Source organism: Manis pentadactyla, chromosome 3, assembly GCF_030020395.1.
Source record: "Manis pentadactyla isolate mManPen7 chromosome 3, mManPen7.hap1, whole genome shotgun sequence".
Lineage (NCBI taxonomy): Eukaryota > Metazoa > Chordata > Mammalia > Pholidota > Manidae > Manis > Manis pentadactyla.
This window is the reverse complement of record NC_080021.1, coordinates 171,836,525-171,858,790: the sequence shown is the minus strand read 5'-3', so window position 1 is coordinate 171,858,790 and position 22,266 is coordinate 171,836,525. Positions and strand designations below refer to the sequence as shown.

At 40.7% G+C, this 22,266-nt stretch overlaps 1 protein-coding gene across 5 annotated transcripts in view; it reads right to left on the bottom strand.

Annotated features, from left to right (window-relative positions):
• Nucleotides 1-22,266, bottom strand: part of ADAMTSL1 (ADAMTS like 1) — an 859,402-nt gene that overhangs the window by 120,721 nt on the left and 716,415 nt on the right. For all 5 annotated transcript variants that reach the window (XM_036888135.2, XM_036888127.2, XM_057498726.1 and 2 more), the window contains one exon: nt 11,989-12,199. In XM_036888135.2, coding sequence (XP_036744030.2) covers nt 11,989-12,199 — 211 coding nt within the window. The remainder of the gene's footprint in view (nt 1-11,988; nt 12,200-22,266) is intronic.

Sequence of the window (22,266 nt, the reverse complement as noted above, 5' to 3'; positions counted from 1 at the left end):
AACAGATGACTACTCTGTGCTGGGGATATTTTACTGTAAAAATTCAAAGGCTCTGTTTCCTTCAAGAATAGCCCCCTTTCTTTTAGCTGCTGTCCTTGGGCTCTCTGGGAAGTCAGGCTTGGCTGACAGAGCCCGAGAGGTTGTGCTGAAGGAGCTGCTCCTGCTGTAGCTGTGGCCTCTCAGAACTCCTGGGGATCTGGGCTCAGTGGGCCCTACTCAGAATGCAAGAAGGATTTGTGCCCACAGTCCAGGCTGGGATGGTAATACAATGCCCTTGAGTACAGTCAGAATGCTGCTGTGGCCCTGCTGTCACCCTCTTACTCAGTGGTCCCAACCCTGGATGCACTTTAAGATCACTGGGAAGCTTTTAAAAAGTCCTTAGGCCTAGGCACCATCTAGATCCGTCAAGTCAGAAACTATGGGAGGTGGGTCCCAGGCATCCAATTTTTAAATTAAAAAAAAATTTTTTTTTTTAAATTTCCAGGTTGTCAACCAGGATTGACAATCATCTCTACAAACAAAGCCCCTCCACCATTTTGAATGGGAGTAAAATAACTGTGGAGAAAACACAGGACACAGAGAGGCCTCTGAGAGATCCCATGGGGTCTGGACTCCACTTGCACAAACATGCCCTTTGCCTGCAGTTGTCAGTGGCTTGAGGTCACACTGCTCCTGGATAATGAAGTTAGAAAAGCTATCAACTGTGTCTACTTAGGGCTTTTAACACTACCTAGAGCTTTTCAAACCATCCAAACCAGTAGCAAGGAATCTTTATTTGCATTTTAAATTAAAAAATTTTGGAATGAGAATAAACTTATTGAGTACCATAGGAAAAACATTTCATATGGCTGGATTCAACTGCCTATTTACTAAATAAAAGAAGGTTAATGATGGGGCGGAGCCAAGATGGCGGCATGAGTAGAGCAGTGGAAATCTCTTCCCAAAACCATATATATTTTTGAAAATACAACAAATATAACTCTTCCTAAAAGAAGGCTAATGATAAAGGTGGATTCTCCCTATGAGTAGGTCTTGTCCCCACTTTACAGTTTATCTAGTATAGTCTACTTACACACCCAGCTTCCTGGCATAGCCTAGAAGCTGTCTGTGTTCAAATGTAGCCTTTGGCTCAGAAATCAAAGGCTCTAGGGAGAACATGTTTCCTGGACCACAACGCAGATGAACTATTTGAGAATGTTGGTCCCCAACCTGGATCGTGGGCCAGCTCCTGACCATCAGGGATGATCACAGAGTGGAGGCTGAGGATTGAATTGTAAAGTGCCACCCTCCAGTGGGGACAGGGTGACACCAGGCCCTTGGCAGGCCTGGTGCTTATGAGGCCTAAGGCCCTCAGTGTGAAACAGCAGTCAAAGAGAAGCTGAGCTTGAGCGCATCCTTGAGCTCTATCAACCCAGCCTAGAACATGTGGTTGGTAGGGGCTGGTGAACATTGCACAGAATGGAAATACAACAGTTCTTAGTCCTGTGTGGCCTTAGCTGCATCCCTTCACCTCTCTAGCCTCATCGCAGATCCAAACAGTTCCTTCCAAGGGCTTGTCTAGCATGTCATTTAGCATTAATTACAGAAAAAGTCTATGGCCTTTGTGCTAATGATTCAAGTTGTGAGTGGCCTAGGCCTTTGGCTTCTGTGGCTCATTTTGGTGTCTCCCTGGCTTTTTCAATTATGGAAGAAGCAAAACAAACATTTAATTTAGTTCTTGTTTAGCAGCAGTTCAATAAACTCTTAAAGGATTTTACTCCTCTAATACATTTTGTATCCACACTGCCTAGCACAGTGCCTCTTGTGAGTGTAAATCCTCAATAAATAATTGTGGAACTGAATTGAAGTTGGTGGCTGGGATACATTTAAATCAGAGGCTAAGAAATCCATTTACTTAGAATAAGCTCTTTTTATTACAACTACAGCTTTAAATTTGGATTTATAGTCTTTGTGCATGATTTCTCAGGTTTAGTCTTCTCTTCTGTTGAATTCTTATCTCTAACCAACCAGTTATTCCTTCATCAGATTAATTATACCTTTTATTACTGTTAAGCCCTCCTTCAGAATTCTTTTATAACTAGAAGACTAACATGTGGATTACTGATTCCTAAGGATTTACCAAATTTAGGGACTGTATTCTTCACCATTCTTTCCATTCTATGCATTATTAGAATTCTTCTGTGAACTAAACATAATTTTGTTCAAGACATAATTGTCTGAAAACAAACAAACAAACAAATTTATGCTGATGAGTCAAAAGTTTCAATCTTAAGCTCTGACTTTCCCCTATGGCTACTGCACATGACCACTTAAATGCAAACAGACATCTTGACATAAATGTGTCCCCCAATTTTTTTCTTTTAAAATTGAAGATTTGTTTGTTTCTCTGAAAGAAGTGGTCAGGGTAGGAGTTAAATAACAGAGTGACATTTTATAACTGATGCTGGAGGTATGTGACTTTTGGTATGATCCATAAATAAATAAATAAATATATACTGCAGTGAAAATGCAGTGTATTTTTCTATGTAAGAAATAAATGGCTAATTAAGAAAATTCATCCCCTAAACCTCAAAATGACATCAAACCACTTTTGTTCTAATCCTTCGATTATAATTCATAGTCAGATTCCCCATGGGTCCTATTTAGTTTGTTAGGCACGAAGAACATGCTCTTGAAGTTTCTGTTACCTGGTGGCTACACTTTAGACACAGCACTAGTGATGTTGGATTTGTAGGACTACAGACCTCTTCAATGCCTGATGGCTGAAATTTTCTTTTTAAAAATATCTTCTAAGGCATATAGGCTTCCATTCAGTTTGGATAAATGTTCCAAAAATAAACAAGTAGCTGAATAAGACCATTTCTCAGACTCAAGCTGCTCAAGCTTCTTAGTGAATGTGGCAACAAGGAAAAATGAAGGTTAATTTTCTCTCTTTCAAATTGAGGAAGTAGATGATGAAAATAATTGGTCTTGTTTTAAGGGTGGAGATATAACAAAATTGTGCTAGAGTGTGACCACTCAGAATAACATAGCTGGGTTATCACTTTGCAGATAGGACCTGATTTAAAGGACAGACCCTCAAATGATCCCCCCAACACTATACAGTCTGCAACAATATGGTGATCAAAACAACTGCAAAAAGAGCCTTACAAATTCAGTTTATTATTTTGAAGTCTGATCTACACGGAAAGCTTTTAGGACTTTTTCAATACCCAGAAATTAAAGTGCAGACCCCTGAGAATGGCCTCAGAGTCCTCACACTACCCCATGGTGAGCTTCCTGACCACACGCCTTCCTGGCCTGCTGTGGACTGGTACTTCAGCGACAGGTGACCATGTGCCCTTCATTGGGCACACTGATGCTTTCTCTGCCCAGGCCTCTGATAATGTTATTCACTCTGTGAGCAATGCCCTTCTCTTCTTTGTCTATCCAGAAAGTTCCAAGACATTTCTGCAGGCCTAGCTCAAAGGCCATTTCACAAAAGCCTCATCTAACCCCCCCACCTCATGGCAAATGAGTCACCTGGCACCCCACCTTGACCTGGAAAGGTGCTGCATGCCTCCTCGAAGGGCTAGTCATTTATGTGCCTGCTCTTTTCCTCTGCCTCCCTGCATGCACACAGGATTATACATCCTTTGAGGAAAGAGAATGTATTCATCTTTTTATTCCCCAGTGCCTCGTGCAGCATCTGGCAAAGAGCATGCACTTCATAAATGTTTGTTGAATTGATGATTGGATAAACAAAAGAGCCCTAAATCCAGATGGTTAAAAGATGTAAAACAAACATCCAGCTGATGGGCTGAACATCCACCTTTTATCAGGCTGTTTTGTCATTAGCCAGAAGCAGCTTCTAAGTCAGGCAGCAGTAGCTTTCAGCCAGATACAGGGTATGATGGGCTGGGGGCTCTGACCTGCCCGGGCTAGTATGGCTGGTAGACAACCGTCTAGTGAAGTTAATATTGTCATGGATTTTGCTCTTAAATGCTTGTCTCATTTTTGCTCAAAAAGTTTCACTGATGTATTTACAGTGATAAAAAAGTCTTCAGAAATTTTTAAAAATTGAAGATGAAATTTCAGATTAATAAAGGTTCCAACCTCTGTGATGACTTTGTGAACATGTTGAGATTACCTGTTGAGGCTGATGGTTCTGAAGAGAGGCAGAATGCAAAGACAAGAAATTTTAAAATGAGACAGCAAGAGAAATCTAATAAAACTAAATGAAAAATGTATGCCTTTAAGAATTGTCATTTAAAATGATATTGTGGTATGAAGAGGTAGATCTATGGTAAGAAGTATTATTCTAAAATATATGCTATATACAGAATAAATAACCAAAAAGAGTATTTATAGTGCTTATGCTCCCGCCATACATATTTCATGATATAAAGTCATAGATCCATTAGTTTATAAGAAAATTAAAAAATATACAATAAAGGGAATGTTTAATGGTTATGTTACTGTACAAAAATGCAATGGCCTAAGTAGTCTGTATTTAAAAATTTTCCCATAATCAGCACATTAATAAATTCTACCTGTATTGACACTTTTAGTTTCATCTTGGTAGTTCAATCTACTGAGAACAGAGTTCATTTCCTCGGTATCTCAAGTCATATTACTGAGGCCAACACAAAAATTTACTGAGAGCTGAGTTATTTCTTTGGTATCTCAAGTGATATTACTGAGCTCAACACAAAATTCCACAGCCTTGTAAGGTCAACTTTCCAATTTTAACATAATGTGTTCTACTTATAGTTTCTAACTCATTTCATTGATTTCTTCATTCACTCATTCACTCTTTCATCAAACATTTATTGAGTACTTGCTGAGTGCCAGGCATTGTACTAGGCGCTGGGGATTTAAGATTACTAAAAAATGGTTACCCTCCTTCAGGTATTTGCAGTCCAATCAGGGAGAAAAATTATAAAACTTTATAAAAAATTACTACCAAAGAAGAAATACAGAGAAGAATGAAACTAACCCTTTATAGAAAAATTGGGGAAGGCTCTGCAGGAGAGATGACATATGAGGGTGTGCCCAGGGAGACAAGGAGTGCTGGCAGAGTTAGCCGATGTGCCCACAGAACCAGGGTGTAAAAGAACATGGCATGTTCAGACATCTATGAGGAGTCCTGAGAAGGTAGAGCACAGAGTTCGTGGAGAAGTATAGTCAGAAATGAGGCTAAGAAGCCTGATGAGGGGAAGATAGGGAAGGAAGTTGGACATATCTGGACATAATCCTAAGACCACGGGGTGTCATTAAGGGTTTAAAGTAGGGGGTAATGATGCAATTTGTCATTATTCAGGCAACAAAATAATTCAGGCAACAAAAGCCACTGGATTCCAAAGAGTATTGCCCTGTGAGATAGTAAGAGGTGTGCCATGGAAGAAAGGTTTCCAGGTCAAATAAGTCTAAATAACACTGTGTACCATACCCCTACTGGAGGTTCTCAGCATATATTAATACTTTAAAGGCTTGACCGCAGGCTTGTGGTACAGAACCATTGATACCAGGTTGGGAAACTCTGGATGAGAATTAAGTGAGATAGCCAGCACAAGGCTGTTGGTGATGGTTTGGTGAGTTGGGAGGGCTGGACCCCAGGCAGTGGGAGGGTTAGGAGGTGGTGGGGAGATGCAGGAGACAGAGTCAACAGGACTTGGATGTTGACTGAGTGTGAGGGACAACTGAGGCTGAGATGGCTCCACTTTCCAGCTAGAACAGGCTAGATGGTGACATCACTCACAGTGGAAGACCCACCAAGGAAGACTGGGTTTTCTGGGGAAGGAGGCAGGTAGTTATATTACTGAACTTGGTGTTAGACCTTTGGAATTTGAGGTTCAGAGGTTCAAATGCAGTGCTTGTTATATGACATTTGTCAAAACTGAGCCAAAATTAGGGCTCAGCGAAACAAAGAAAATGAGGAGTGGAATCTCACACACACACACACACAAAAAAAATCACTAAATGAGAACAGAATTTCCATCCCAACCATTTTGTGGATTGGAATTACCTTGTTCATTTAATATCAACTAAACTTTCTGAATCCTGGAAATACAAGCGGCGTAGAGTATTTTTGTGTTCAGTATTCCTGTTATGATGTGAAGTATGGGGTTGCACATCCCCTAAAATTCAGAGCAATTACAAAGAATAAAAGCAATTATTTCTGCAAATAAAAACAAAAATACTGCTCATGTAACATCTGATCTGTTTTGCTCACATTTCTTATTGCTTCTAAAGGTAAGATCAGTGTCCATTTCCTCATGAAATACTCAACTAAAAATGAGACAGGCATCCTAATAGATTTCTATTTTTCTCCCCAGATACATTTTAAATAAACATGGTATCTAATTTATGAGGACTTGTATTCTAGTCACTGGAATTTAACAAAACTGATGAATGAATTCACTCTTCCTGCCAGAACTCAGCCCTCTAATCCAGACCAAAGTCATTCTTTTCTGTGTTTAAATCTAGAATATAAAAATTTAATTCTCAAGCATTTATAGTTGTCATTAAAATTATTTTTTCTTAATATTACCAGCAGGGACTCATCTCTCATATACCTTTTTACACAGCTAAACTATAGGCATTTTAAATTGTAACCCTATTAAAAATAAAAGTTAATAGGGAAATGGCCACATATCTTAGTTTTAAGCAAGGGGGGAAATAGAGGCTATGGTGATTGTTTCAATTTCTGCACAGATGTGTACAATATGTGTGTATAGTTGGATGGACACAATCCTGAACATAAAACATATGCAATCTAGAGAAATATAAATTATGCTTCAGAGTGGACTGTCAAATTCAACTAAACCTTCTAGCACATTTCTCATTGCTCTTTTGTTCTTTAGAATAAAAATGAATACAGAAAGAAGATTGATGCATACAAAGCTCACAGATAGTGGCAGGGAGAGGGGAGGTACAAGGCTGATTTTAAATCTCAAGGGCCTTGTGCGAGTAGAGACTAATGTTTGGCCCACAATACAGCACACTGTAGTAACCTGAGAAGTGACCCCAAAGACATCTATGTCCTAATCACCAGGACCTATGAATATGTTACCTTACACAGTAAAAAGAGACTTTGAAGATGTGATAAGTTAAGCATGCTGAGGTGGGGAGATTACCAAGTGTGCCTGACGTAGTCACAATGGTCTTTGTAAGGGAGGCAGGAAGGATCAGAGACAGAAGATGTAAGGACAGAATCAGAGTTTGGAGTGAAGTGCTTTGAAGATAGAGGAAGGGACCAGGAGCCAAGGAAGCTAGCAGCCTCTAGAAACTGGAAGAGGCAAGGGAGTAGATTCTTCCCTAGAGCTTCCAAAAGGAACACAGGACTGTTCTGAGTTTAGCCCACTGAGATGATTTCAGACTTCTGGTCTTTGGAGCTATACAATAGTAAATTCAAGTTGTGTTAAACCCCTAAAGGTGGGGTAATTTGTTACAGCAGCAACAGGAAACACACACAGATTAACTGCCCTGAATAAGGCCACATATATTGGGTTTTATGTAAACTGCTGATTTTAGAGCTGTTATCAGATTTCCTCACAGTTCAATACTTTAGAACAAATGATAAGGTCTTGGGAAAGCTTCATTGCATAGTGAAAAAAAGAAGAGGTTCAAAGCATATAGACCCCTTTTCCATTTACTGGCTAAGTGACCCAGGCAAGCACAACCTCCCTGAGCTTTGTTTCCTCACAGTGTTGCTGTAGGGATTAAAAGAGAAAATGCCAGAGAGGTAGAATGAGTTCTACATTAAGTTTAAATTAATGTTAGCCTCACAGCTACTCATCTGTGAAATGGGATAATAGTAGTAACCATCACATAGGACAGTGAGGATTAAAGAGGTAAATAAGTAAAGCACCTAGAACTGTGCTTGATACACAGTAAATGCTGCTATCCTTAAAAAGGGAAGGGCTCCTGAAGTATAGCAAGTGCTCCATAAATGGACCGGCAGACGGGCCATGTACATTTTCAGCAGCATCCTCTATGCTTCACATACCTGCACTGCGTACTACGGAGTCTTGCTGAGACCTGGTCTCCACCAGAACTGATCTTCTGGTCTCAGGAAGAAGTCATGCGAAAGTGCCTGTCCAGGTATGGTGGTCTGTGACTGCTAAGTGAGCAGACTGACCATGAGCACCGTGTGGCTCCCACGGGGGAGGGCAAGAGAGGGGTCCTGGCAGAAGAGGCAGGGTTCCTACCCCATTTGACAAGCAGAAGGGAGGGGAACTGCATGCGGGCACGGCCAACAGGAACGTGCAAGCAGGGCAAGGAGAAGCGACTGGAGATGGATGGGGCAGAAGTGCAGGGGAACGAAGGCTGCTGCCGAGGACACCAGGCCTTACTGTATGGCAGTAGAGGGTCCCTGAGAAAAACCTTCTTAGCAGAAGACTGCCATGATCAAGGTGTCTTGGACTGACTTATGGCATACGTATCAGTGGTTCCCAATCATGGTGCTGTAACGTACACTGTGAAAAGATCCCTTGTGAGGTATACAAAGTAATGCATAGCCAACACCACAGATGCTGCTGCTGTATACGTTTAATAAATTAGAGAAAATTCAGGAGACCAATCCATTAAATATGTGTTTCAAAAGCCAACTAAACACAAACCAATGAAATATTAAAGGTAAAAATTAAATGAGTCCTTTACACAAAACCAGATATGAAAACCAAGGGGTACAGTATTTAGAGTTAGAACTGAAATAAAGGACTCCTAAAATAAAGCTAAAATTAGATTTTTGCTATATTTTTGTTTGTTTCTGAAATAAAGTTTTGGCATAAATACTTGGATTCCCTGATAGTCCTTTCCAAACTTGATGAATGTGTAAACATTGGCTATTTGCTATTTGTCTGGAAAATATTCCACAAAGGACCAAGGAGGTGGCATTTCCTACCTGGGAAATGACAATTCATGTAATTTATGTTCTTTCCTTCCAGGATGAAAAACATATGGATGAGTTCAGTGGTAGCCCAGTGTTCAAATGGCGAAGAGGGGAGTTTCTACCTTAAGACAGGCCAATGTCCATCAGTTTGTTATGCATCCCTTTGAATGAAGCATGTGCTCCCCCATCATATAAAAAAAAAAACCTGTAGGCTGGAGTTGAAGGATCAGAGACTTCAACACTGTCCTCTATTAGATCCAAGCAACTAAATGGAAAAGACCACATGAGTGCACGGTAGGACCCTTGTCCCAACAAGGATGGCCAAGGAACCAGAGGGCTCACCAGGCAAACAGATAATCAGCAGCTGGTGTCTCAACTAACTGGAGTCCTAGGACAATAGCCAATTAGCTTGGAGTCACTGATATTACTCTTATTCCACCATGTGGCGTAAATGACGACTTCCTTTTAACAAAGAGTCAGTAATAGCTGATTTCACCTAACAAAGCTTAATGGAAGAAGGATTCTAGGAAATAAAGAACAGTTTATTGGTTCCTCTAGATTTAGAGAGATTTCTAAAAAGCATGCAAAAAAAAAAAAAAGGATTCTTTGCACAAATGCTTATGCACTTAACAGGGTTTTCTCTAGAGGACAGAATTATTGGTGGCTTTCACTTTCTACATTCTTTATTTTTCACTATGTTTGCATATATTTTCACAGTTATTATGTATTGGATAGGAAAGAAGATACTTTTAAAAGTCTTACAAGTATGTACTGAGTGGTTCACTGGACAGACTTCAAAGATCTGAAAAATGGACTTAAATCAGACTCACCCCCAATTCTCTCTAATGGAAGGAAAAAGAAAGTTTTCAAAATAATTTCCTGTCTTAATAGGCCTATGGTAGATGGAAAATGGACAAATAATCGCCTCTTTGGCAATCCAGTGTTTCAGTAGGCACACTGGGTGTGGGGGTGGTGGTGGTAGCAAATGACTGAAAAAGGTTATGTATACTGATGTGCTCTAAAAACTGAAGAAAGATCCTGGGTCACTGCCATTTTTCAGTAGCATGTGTGGTTATTGAAAAGAGGTTGGTGTTCACTGAGATTCACTAGTAGATCAATATTAGGACCTATAGCCATAAAACAAACATATTGGTAAGATTAAAGTCAGAATTTTCAGGATTTGTTGGGCAGTATCTTGATCTATTCATCATTTTTTCATTCAAAACAAACATTTTATTCAGAACTCACAATGTACCTAATAGCAATACAAGTTAATAATACAGGGACTTAATATAATAGGGGAGGTTGATTTGGTTGTTTCTGGTCTTTTCTCAGGGTCAGCAGGAGTTGATGCTGTAGTTGGAGGTCATGGAGTCATTCTACTTAAAGATTACAGTGCAAATGCATTGGAAATCAAGAGACCTTGGTTCTGGACCAGGCTTTATGAGTTTGGGCAAGGACACATCAAGGTCACAGTTATATCATGTGTGAAACAAGGGGGCCCACAGATAACCCCTGAGGGTCTTTTCAGCCAGAGTAGTCTCTGACAATGGGTTATAGTGAGAAGGAACACATAACACTGGGTTGATGGCCAACCCTATATCTGCTACCTGTATGAGCCTCACACCTAAAGTGAAGAAAAGACCTACTTTTCACTGGATTATTATGAGGATCTACTTCAATTATTATGACAATTGTGTTATAATAATATTTCTTTGCAGAACACTGGAACATAGGCATTCAAAATATATAGCATCTTCTTGACTTCCACAAACCATCACACAGTAGCACAGAATTTATGAACTTAGCCATATATATTTAAGCTCTAAAGGGAAATACATGGTCAACATCTGTTCCCAGATGCTTTATACTTTGGTATTTTGCTCACTGATTACTCTTTGATTCTCTGAGCTACTAAATCACAGCCCCAAGAAAGGCAGGGAGCAGGAAGGGGCTCTGCCAATTGTTTGTGAAAAAGCATGGAAGGTACACGATGACCTAGAGATGGCAGCCCCTCTGCAGCACGAAGATGAGGGTCATGCAAGCTGCTATGCTCTCTCCTTCTCAGCTGGATGACCATAACACTTATCATTCCAATTGGGACATTTTTGAAAATGAAAAACTGGTTCAGTAAAACTAGGATGTATGCTTCCCCCAACCCCGCACCTTTCAGGCTTACATTTTGTGACCAACTTTAAAGCTATGTCTGATAGTCCAGCAGGGAGGAAATTACAAAATAAGATTCTATACAAATAATCTAAAATCATTCTGTATTTTTTAAAAGCATGCAAAAATATTAACTAAACATCAATAAATATATATTAATTTTAGATAGGATATTATGATAGAATAATTGTGTTTGTATTATTGTAATGTATGCTTTAGATTGGGGTCAGCAAAGCTTTTCTGTAAAAGGACTGAGTAAGTATTTCAGGTTTTATGGGCCATACATACAGTCTCTGTCAAAACCACTCAGTTCTACCCTTGTAGTAGAAGCAGCCATAAACAATACATAAAAGAATGGGTGTAGCTGTGTTCCAATAAAACTTTTTTTACAATGACTCGCTTTATTTGGCTTTGGGCAGCAGTTTGCCAGCTCCTATGGTAAAATAATAGTAACCAGATATTTGGAATTTATAGCACCAGGATAATTAAAGAAAGTCTAGAATAGACTCTACTTCTAACCTTCTATTTTGCTAAGTTATTTTGTTTAAGGAAAGAAGAAAGGAAAGGCATTACCTACTATGTTCACCTCTTAGAATTTTAAACAGCAAAAAACTAGAAAGGGCACAAATTCAGACCAAATTTAGTGTTATGGAAAACCTACTACACTGTCCTTATGTCAAAAGTTTTTCTTAGTTTGGTGAAAACTGTGTCATGAACATACCCAGGCTAACAGACTGTTTCTGGAGTTCACTGGATGTGGAAAAATGCACAGTATTTATAATGAACATATCTGGATTTGAATAAGGTTGGGGGAGTGCTGAGAAGAGAGAGATGGGCAGGCCTTGGACATTCCGTTAGTGTGACAAAACCATGCAGAGAGAGCATCTCCCATCCTGAATCACAACTGCCAACACAAACCCCAATTATGGAGTAACTTCCGAACTCACCGGCTGCCACTGTGCAGGGTACCAGGCTGGGGGGCAGTTGAAGCGGTTACAAGCTTGCACTGCACTGGGCTTGGGCTGGTGACACAGTTCATCAGCCAGGATTACTGTCTCATTCGTCTCTCTGGAAAGTAGGTGAGAGCAGAAGACATCTCTGGTCTGGAGGCCGACCCCACAGGTGAGACTACATGGACTCCATCTGCCAATTTCCCACCTGGGGAGAAATCAGAGACGAAGAGGACACTCTGAGATCCTGTGCAGAGAAGATCATGGAGTCAAGTGCTACTAAATGGAGTGAAAACACCTACCTGGGGATGTGGGAAGTTCCAGCACAAGACTGGCTAGGAATTCTTTCCCAAGCCTAGAACCCATCCTCTCCTTCATACTCTAGAATTCATTTAGAATAAAGAAAGAGGGTGATAAAATGGAACATCCAGTTTTTACCCACAAAATCACCAAGGGTGGTCACAACCGTGTCTATTTTGATGAAATAAATGAACCATAAAAATAAGGGGGTATGCTAGATAAAAACATAGGTTTGAGCACATAAAGGCTCTAGGTAGCACATATGCAATAGTGGGTCTAGAAGAAGTGTTCCTGCTAATCTCCCCAGCTGTCCTCCTTCGCAAGACAGAAATTTGTGCTTGTTTTTCTTTGGCTTTAAAGTGAAAGGTTGTTGGCTCCAACTTCCTTCAAACTTCCATCATACCATAGAAATATCTTTGTCTTATGTATAAATATCATCACTGCCTGAGACTGGAGAATGTAACAAAAGAGAAGGTTGCTAAATAGATCAGTCTTCTTGAGGAGAAATAAGTGGAGAGAATGCCTTTTTAAAAATTATATGGAAGTAGAGGTCAAATACACAGAGAGGAGCTGAGTGCACAGATTGGCCATTCCAATGACCAGGTCTTGAGAAGTACATTTGTTTTAAGTGAAGGGCCTATAAAAACAATCCCACTGCATTTCCTTGTTGATGACGCCTCTAAAATGGTAACAATGAGGAAAAGGCTCAGGTGCTTAGGCTTAGAGTCAGAGTGTCTTTAACGATCAGTTTTGGAAAGTTATGTTTACAATGGGAGGCACAAAAACTCTACAAATAGGAGTTAGCCAAGAAAAGCAGAGCAAGTCGATCCTTCAGTAGCCAGGCCTGCCTTAGTTTTGTAACTAGCCCTGAAAATTGGTTTAAAAATCTGTGGCCTTAATGTTTTTTTGTCAGACTATAAAACTCTTTCAATCTCTTTCTTATATGTAACTACCTTACCAACCCCTATTTCCACTACCTCCTTTCATCTCCCCTATGTTTAAGTCATACGTGTAGTGAATTACTTTGTTATTCTCAACTCATGACACTGTTTTCTAGTTCTACCTTTACTCGAGCTGTTAACTCCTGCTTTGGAATACTTTTTGTCCTTCGAAAATGTCTTCTAGGTCTATGTATCCAAACTTCATCCATATTTAAAGGACTGTGTCCATACCTGCTCCAGACACTGATTATTTTATCAATTGTATTCTAGCTATTCTACTTGTCAAGGGCTTCATTGAAGTGTATAACTCCTAGAGATAAGGCCTTGTCTGAGTCAGTTTTGTATCACTCAAAGTGATCATCACAGCACCTGCTAGATAGTTAATATATGTGGTTAATACTTTATAATAAACAAGCAAATGGAAGGGACCTAAAATCATAGTGGGCACTTTGCACACATTATCTCATTTTATTACCTCCAGAACAACATAAGATGGGCTCTGTTGATTTTCCCCATTTTACAATTGAGAATCCAAAAGGCTGACTTGCCAAATACCCATAATTAGTAAGTAGTGAATCCAGGATTTAAACTTTGCTGTGTCTGGCTCCAAAGCCTTTCTTTGTACTGTTGTACCATGTTGTCTCCAGGAAACACCTTGAAAATTGTCACATAAACATTCATAAAATTTTAAATGAGTAGAGAGGAGAGACTGGGTTGCCTGTATTTCTTTTAGAACCTTGTGTGAATTTCTATAAACTTATTTTTAGATCACTAGCTTAGGTTAATTCTAAGCTTCAAAATGTTGTGAGGTTATTGGTTTAACAATCTATCCACACATTCTTGGCCACTCCTCCCTTTTACAGACAGTCTTGAACATGGACTGAACTTACTGGCTCACTTGTAATGAACTGAATGAGACAGACTGATGCTATGTGACTTCTAAGGCTAAGTCATAAAAAGTATACAACTTCTCCTTGGCTTTCTCTCTCGGACTGCTCACTCTGGGGAAGCCAGCCATCATATCATGAGGACACTTAGACAGTCTTCAGGGAAGTCCACATGCAAAGGAACTGAAGCTGCTCACCAAGATACCAGTTGCGTGAGTGAACTACCTTGAAAGCAAATCCAACCGACCCAGTCTCACCATCAGATGACTACAACTTCATGAGAGACCATGACGAGAACTACCTTTCCAAGCTGTTCTCATATTCCTCACTCCTTGAACAGTGAGAGGCAATGTTTATTTTTGTTATGAGATATGAGGTTTTGGGGAGATTTGTTATGCAACAATAGACAATTAATGCAAGTAAATACTCTACCCCCAAAATGTGTCTATGTTCATCAAAAGACATATATAAAAATATTCAAGGCAGTACTATTCATAATAGCACAGATGGGAAACAGCCTAGGTGTCCATGAGCAGTTGGATGGATAAAACATTATGATATATTCATAGAATACCATAAAACAATGAGAATAAACTATAAAAACAAGCAACATGGATGAATCTCACAAACATAAAATTGAGTGAAGAAAACCATAAATGCAAAAATTCATATTGTGATTTCATTTAAACAAAGCTCAAGCTCAAAAACCCAAAAGTAATCTATGGTCTTAGAAGTCAGGATGGTGGTTACCCCTAGTGGGTATTTACTAGAAGAGAGGTACAAAGGAGAGGGCTTCTGGGATGTTACCTTGATCTGGGTGCTGGATTTGGATCCACTTTGTGAAAAACTCCCAAGCTACATATGGAGGTATATGGAGGATTTGTGCTCTTTTGTCTATGTTTGCAGTGCTTCAAAAAAGGTTATTTCCCCCCACTTCTAAGTGAAATACTAAAATATTGTGGGTGTAAAACAAAATCCAACAGCCACACCACTGCTAATGACCACTCTATGTATGCTTCATGAGGGAGCTGCCTACACAGTGAATGCTACTCCTGGGTTAAAACTGGTCATAGTATGGGCTCTATAGCTCCACAGCTCACACTCCTGCCCCAGCCTGTGGCAGAAACTCAGTCACTGGGACCCTCAAGCAGAGACCTTTTTTACAGCCACTTCGATGCTGCTCAGAGAAACTCACAAAGCAGACATATCATATTTACCCATGATAAAAGCACATACATTCTCAAGGAAGGAGGTCAACAAAAGCTATCTGTGTAGAAAGTATTTGAATCAATTTAGACCAAAAAAGGGAACAGAGAGATTCTTCCCCCTATTTCTCCTTAACAATTTTGAGCCTCATTCTTTGGTCTGGCTGGCTGCTGATAGTCACCCCCCCTGCATCCTGTGCCTTCTGGCTGTTTCTGAGGGAGGGACTGTAGGCAGGGGAAGCTGCATGGGGCAAGACTGGTTGTGGCTGGCAGCCTGTGAGGTACTTACCAGCCTTTGCTGGGATTCTAGACCAGGTTTCCACTTGTGCGCAGTGCTAAGGGGGATAGGAGCTCTGGCCTGGGCATGAGAGGGTGAGAGCATCAGTGCTTCTTCACCCACTTTGCCTGGCTGACTTCTACTCATCTTTTCATCTTCATTGATAATGTTCCTTCTTCAGGGAGGAAGCCCTCAACTGGGTAAAAATTTACTCCTATATAGTGCCATTAATACCCCTCCTGCTTTTGGAAATTCTCAACACTTTTTTTGTTTTCAATTTTATTATGGTAAAAATACAGTATGAGCTCTACCTTCTCAATACAATTTTAAGCATGCAATACGGTATTGTTGACTATAGGTACACTGTTGTATAGATCTCTAGAATGTATTCATCTGCTTAACTGAAACTTTATGCCAGTTGATTAGTGCCTCCTCATTTTCCCTCCCTGCAGCCCTTGGTGACCACTATCCATTTTTTGATTCTATGAACTTGGCAGATTTAGATATCTCATATATGTGGAATCTTGCAGTATTTTTCCTTCTGTAACTGGCTTATTTCACTTAGTATACTATTCTTAAGGCTCACCCATGTTGTCACATATTTCAGAATTTCCACCTTTTTAATGGCTGAATAATATTCTAGCACATGTACATACCACATTGTCTCTATCCATTCATCTGTCCATAGGCATTTAGGTTGTCTAACATCTTGGCTACTGTGAATATGAGTGGTGCAGTGAACATGGGAGTGTTAATATACCTTGAGATCTTTACTTCAATTCTTTTGGATAAATACCTATAAGTGGGATTCATAAATCATATGGTAGTTCTATTTTTACTTTTTGGAGGAACCACTATACTGTTTTCCACAGTGGCTATACCATTTTGCATTCCTACCAACAGTGTACAGGGTTCCAAATTCTCCACATCCTCACCAACAGTTGTATGGTTTTTTTTTGGTTTTTTTTGGATAACATCCATCCTAATAAGTGTGAGGTGATATCTTATTATGGTTTTGATTTGCATTTCCTGATGATTAGTGCTGTTGAGTATTTTTTATATATTTGTTCCATTGACATGTCTTCTTTGGAGGAATACCTATTCAAATATTTAGCCCACATTTAAATTGGTTTTTTAGGGCTTTTTTAAACTATTGAGTTGTAGGAGTTCCTTATATATCTTGGAGATTAGTTCTTTATCAGACTTATGATTTGCAACTTTTTTCGCCCTGTTTTGTCTTTTTACTCTTTTGATTGTTTCCTTTGCCATGCTCAGTGCACCTATAATTTGATAGCCCTGCTTGACTGTTACTTTGATGAGAGCATGGAGCTATGCCTATTTTGATTTACTCCTTGTTATGGGTTGTATTATATCCCCCCAAAAGATATGTCAGAGTTCTAACCCACAGTAACTAACAGTGTGATCTTATTTGGAAAGAGGGTCACTGCAGATATAATTACTTAAGGTGAGGTCATCCTAGAATAGGGTGGGCACTTAATCCAATACTGTTGTCCTCATAAGAAGAGAAAGAGAGATATCCAGGGAGAATGCCATGCAATGACAGACACAGCGATTAGAGGGATGCATCTATAAGCCAAGGATGCCAAGGATTGCCACCAAACACCAGCCAGAAGAGGCTAGGAAGGATTTTCCCTCATAGGTATCAGGAGCATGGCTATGCTGACACCTTAATTCCTGCCTTCAGAATTGTGAGAGAGTACATTTCTGTTGTTTTAAGCCTCCTCATTTGTGTTACTGAGTTGCAGCAGCCCTAGGAAACCAATATACCACTGTAACTTCAGTGCCTAGCATAGCTGATGCTCAGTAAATATGAGCTGACTCAGTCTTCGTGGAGCCCCAGTGAACTGTATACACCTTTGGATTAGTCACTCAGCTGGTCAACCACCTCAGCTGGGTCCACTGAACAACTGCCACCACCAATTTCAAAGTCCCAAAAGCTCTGAATACCACAAAGTTTTCTTCAGTGTGGTGCAAACTATTTGATGCCAACACTGGATCTGAGTTGACATGGTGCCTTTATAGAGCTCATCCCACTTAGTGTAAATATTTATGTTAGGCAGAAAGACAGATATGAGTGGGATGAAAAGAGGGTGAAGCCCACCAAAAACTCAGGGAGTTAATCAGATAAAGCCAGAGAGCCAGAAAGAACTCACAGAATTAATGCCCTTTTCAGTGTGGGTTTATTCCACATGCTCTAAATCTGGGCTGACTTTGAGACCTGCCCTAGCTAACGCAGGTGAGATATGGCAGAGACAAGGGACAAGCATAATTAATTTTCCTAAAAGTGCTGAGCTTAGCATAATAAGAACAGGAGGGACTGCAAGAAGTCTTAACTGATGTGCTCCCAATACTTGAGAGTGGCCACTACCTTAGAGAGGAACAAAAGGTTTGTCTTACAGAATTACCTAGAGGACCTGCTATAGACAATGACATATTGCCTGCCACCGGAGATAAACATCATGAGACTGCTGACAAGCCTATGTCCCCGAACCTTTACCTTTATCCCATTCTCAAAACTCCTTAAAAGGCAGAATCCCAGCTTTTGGGAGTGCCATTGCCTGTGCCCCGCTTTCTTGGAGTGTGTATTTTCAAAAGACTTTTTACTGCTCAACTTACTACATTTCGTCACAGTGCTCTTCCAGTGGTGTCTTTGGCACTCTGCTATTCCATTCTATTTTCTAGACTGTAAGCATAAGTCTTCACTCTTTCTATCCTACTCCAAGGATAAGTAGGGAAGGGCTACTGGAAGCCCTCTTTTGGGCTTGCAAGTTCCCGTTGCTTGGGTGATCCAGACAGAACTGCAGCTATACAATCATGCTCCTTAGTTGCCTGCCTGAAAAATCTCTTTTCTTTGCCTTTAGGAAGTTCTCAGAACATAATCTCACTCCATTCAGTGCTCTGAAGCTCCCCTAAATCCTGAGGTGGTAGGAACTTAGTTCGGATTCCCTGCAGATTCAAGCGGACACTGGACGCTAGATGACACTGGCTTTAGGAGTTGACAAGGGGTTATGCCCTATGCCGAGCTGCAGTTCAATGAGCTTCCTCTTCCTCCCTCTGTTTTTCCTTCCTTTCTGCTTTATTCAAGTAAACCTGCCTTTATTTACCTTGACTCTAGCCCATTCCTCCCACAGAGTATTCAAATAAAACTTTGGTTCTGCTTCACTACTGTGTCTCTGTCCTTCAAATCTTTGTTGCGGGGGGACAAGAACCAAGGGGAACAAATTCGTCATCCCAGCATGTACACATTTTACTATAGCATTATTAGTTTGTTGGATTATGGCATTTTCCCACAGAAATTACTAGGGGTATTATACAATTTATGTCTTAGTAATACTAACATATTGCTAAAATATAAAAAATTCTGAATTCCAGAACACATCTTCCCCAGTGGCTTTGGCTAAAGGATCGTGGCCCTGTGTAAGGAAAAGGTAAATATACTCATTATGGTTTCTTGAAGCTTCTAGGCTTTAGATGTTTAGCGTCATGGTTGGGTCCTTGGACCAAATGTTAGGTAGACTCTGGTTCCCCCAGCATTCTCTTTCTATGCTGCTTCCTTGTCTCTCAGCCCTTCTTCTCCACACTCCTGTCCCTTTACCAAAACCCGCCTGCAGGAAAGGCTTTGTGAATGACGGATCACAGCTGATACTGGTAGCTTCAGGTTGGACCCTGCCCAGCTCCTGAGCAATTCACTCCTGGCCAAGAGCAGGCAGGAGACAGAGGGTTACTTCCCACCCCCTAAGACTGGAATTAGTTTTCCTGCCTTCTGCCTAGCATCAAGTATACCTGCGTTGACTTTTCTTTATAATTGGACTTTAGATTTTAGCCTTGGTTTCTCAGTTCTCACTTTGTTTTCCTGAGGATGCTGGAGATCTGCTCCGAGTCCAGTTTACTGGATTATGGTCCAGTAACTCTGCCTGGATCTGGCCAGCTGCTGGCCTTGGGCTGGCAGAGACCCTTAGCCATGAGCTATAAACCATGATATGTCAACAATTTAGCTAACATCACACATTATCACCAATAATACCTGAAATTCTAACATTTACACAAAGCTTACAATGTACTGGTACTGTGTTAGTTGCCTTAAATGTACTGTCTCTTAAAATCCTCTCCCAAGCCCTGATTAGCTGTTATTGTTCCTTAATAACAAGGAGCTGAAGCCTGGAGGAGTTATGTGATTAGTTAGGGTCCAGAGTACCTCCTGCCAGGTCTCACAGACATCAATGCCACCTTCAGCATATCCAAGACTACCATGACTTTGATACCTGGGCTCTGAGAATGGGTCTGTTCCTTATCACAAAGGCCAGCACTTTGGATTTATAAACGCCAGGTCTGCATCACCCCAGCCTCTTTCACAGAGGTCTTAGCAGGACTCAGAGCTAAGCTCACCACTCTCTAATTGAATAACTAGATGTGGGATACATACATGAACTCATTTATTACTTACATCAACCCTATGAACAAGGTACCGTGAGTTCTCTCATTGTACAGGGTGACATAATAGAGTCTCTGAGAGCTTAAGTAACTCATTCAAAGTCACACAGCTAGTAAACAATAGAATCAGGACTCAAATCCAGGCAGCCTGGTTGCTGCGTGCCTCTTAGGGTCAGGATGATGACTACCACAATACAAAGTAGATCTGAGATTGCAACTTCAAGAATCCCTGGTGCTTGTAACTTCAGAAAATGCCAAACGACAAAATGACAGATTTGTTCCTAAATAATAGAAACAAACACCCTGACGCCACTCAGGGTTATGAATACACTTGCAGTTATTATTTCAGTAAAGAGTAAAGGCACTTGGCAGCCAGAAGAGCAAGAATGGTCCCCCCAAGGGCATGTTTGTTTTTTGTAAAGGTGGCCATTGGAGATAATGTGGGCAATCAAGGCCCCATGGGGTTGGAGCTTCTTAGCAGCTTGCGTTCGTATTAGCTATACAAAAGGAGGAATTTTTAAAATTCATTTTGTTATCATTAATCTACAATTACATTTAGAACATTATGGTTACTAGACTCCCCCCTTCACCAAGTCCCCCCCACAAATCCCATTACAGTCACTGTCCATCAGTGTAGTAAGATGCTGTAGACTCACACTTGTCTTCTCTGTGTTTCACATCCCTCCCTATGCTGCCGCCCCCCACATTATACATGCTAATCCTAAGGTCCAAAAAGAGAAATTTTTGCCTGCCTCTGGACTAGGGCTCATTCTGGGTGTTGCCCAGGTTTTTCTCCCCTACTCTTTCAGAGAAGGTAATGGCTGTTGCCTCCAGCAACTCACTGTCTATTCCTGGTATAAATACACATAGTTTCTAATGACGGACTTCCCCACCCCAAGTGATTACTCCCTAAGAAACTTCTCTTATCTTGGTGTTTGCAGCCAAGTAGGCATTGCTTCTTTACTTGAGATTTTAAAATGCTGTTATTTTGGGGAGGCAAAACATTGTAAATTTCAGCTGTTTTTTAAAAGCATTCTTTAAACTTGTGATTCTCTAACTTGACGTTTCCACTCAACCTTTCTATCCTGTGATTTTTTAAAAAAAGTTTTCAAGATATTTATTTTCTTTAGAATGCCCCTGAGGTCAGGAGGTAGACAGCAATGAGGCAATAATAAATCAGACATCATGGAGCATGTCCAGATTGAGAAAGCCTAAGGTAGGGCAAAGAGAACTCTACCCACTGGGACACTGCTTAGGGCCCTGTCCCACTTTTAGGTCTTTGGACTATTACAAGGGGATCCCAATTTCTCTCTCCATCTCCCAGGTTCCAATTTATCCACAACCTGATGCTTCCAAAATGTACATCTGGTCATTTTACTTCTTCTGATTAACAAACTCCACAGGAGTCTGAGCTGAGATTTTAGAGGGGTGGTACCAATACGTGTGTTATCTGGGGAAGGGGAAGATGAGGTTCAAGGAAAAAACCACCCAGTTAGGGGCTCTCACTTGAAGACAAAAAAGCTCTGCAGGGAGATAACTTCTTGCCTGTGGGGACCAGGCCAAACAAGTCCCAACCAGGTCACACAGGTGCAATCCAACAGAACTAAGAACCACCCAAACCACACCTCATCATCATCTCATTAAAATAAAATAGCAATTTTGCCCCTCTCCACCCCTGCTGTGGGCTTTTCTGTGGGCATTTTGGGAAAAAAGAGGAACGGGTGTATAACTAGAACTGCTAATCAGATTGTTACCGTAGGGATAGAGTTTGTTCTCTGTTCTTGTCCCTGCTGCAACAAAATGACGTCACAGTGTCAATCAAACAGGCACCTCCCAGCTAGGACATGATAAATAGACCCTCCCCTAAAAGTTCAGGGCCTTTGTCTACTTTGACTGGCCCACTCCTACCTTGGAGTGTATTCAAATAAAACTTTCACTCTGCTTCACTATTGTATTTCTGGCTTTCAATTATTTGTTGCCATGGGGCCAAGAACCAAAGAGAACAAACACAGCCCATAACATGTCCAGCACTCAGGTCTGGCTCAGCATACCCAGTGAAGATGTGGGGGTTCTATGTGGCTGGAGCTGAACTTTCTAAATGACTTTTCCTCCCTCCCTTTTGTAGGGACTGAACTTTTTAGCCTGAAGCTTGGTGGGGGGTGGGCCACTGGCATGCGACTAGGCTCAGCACTAGACCAGGATAGCTGGGAACC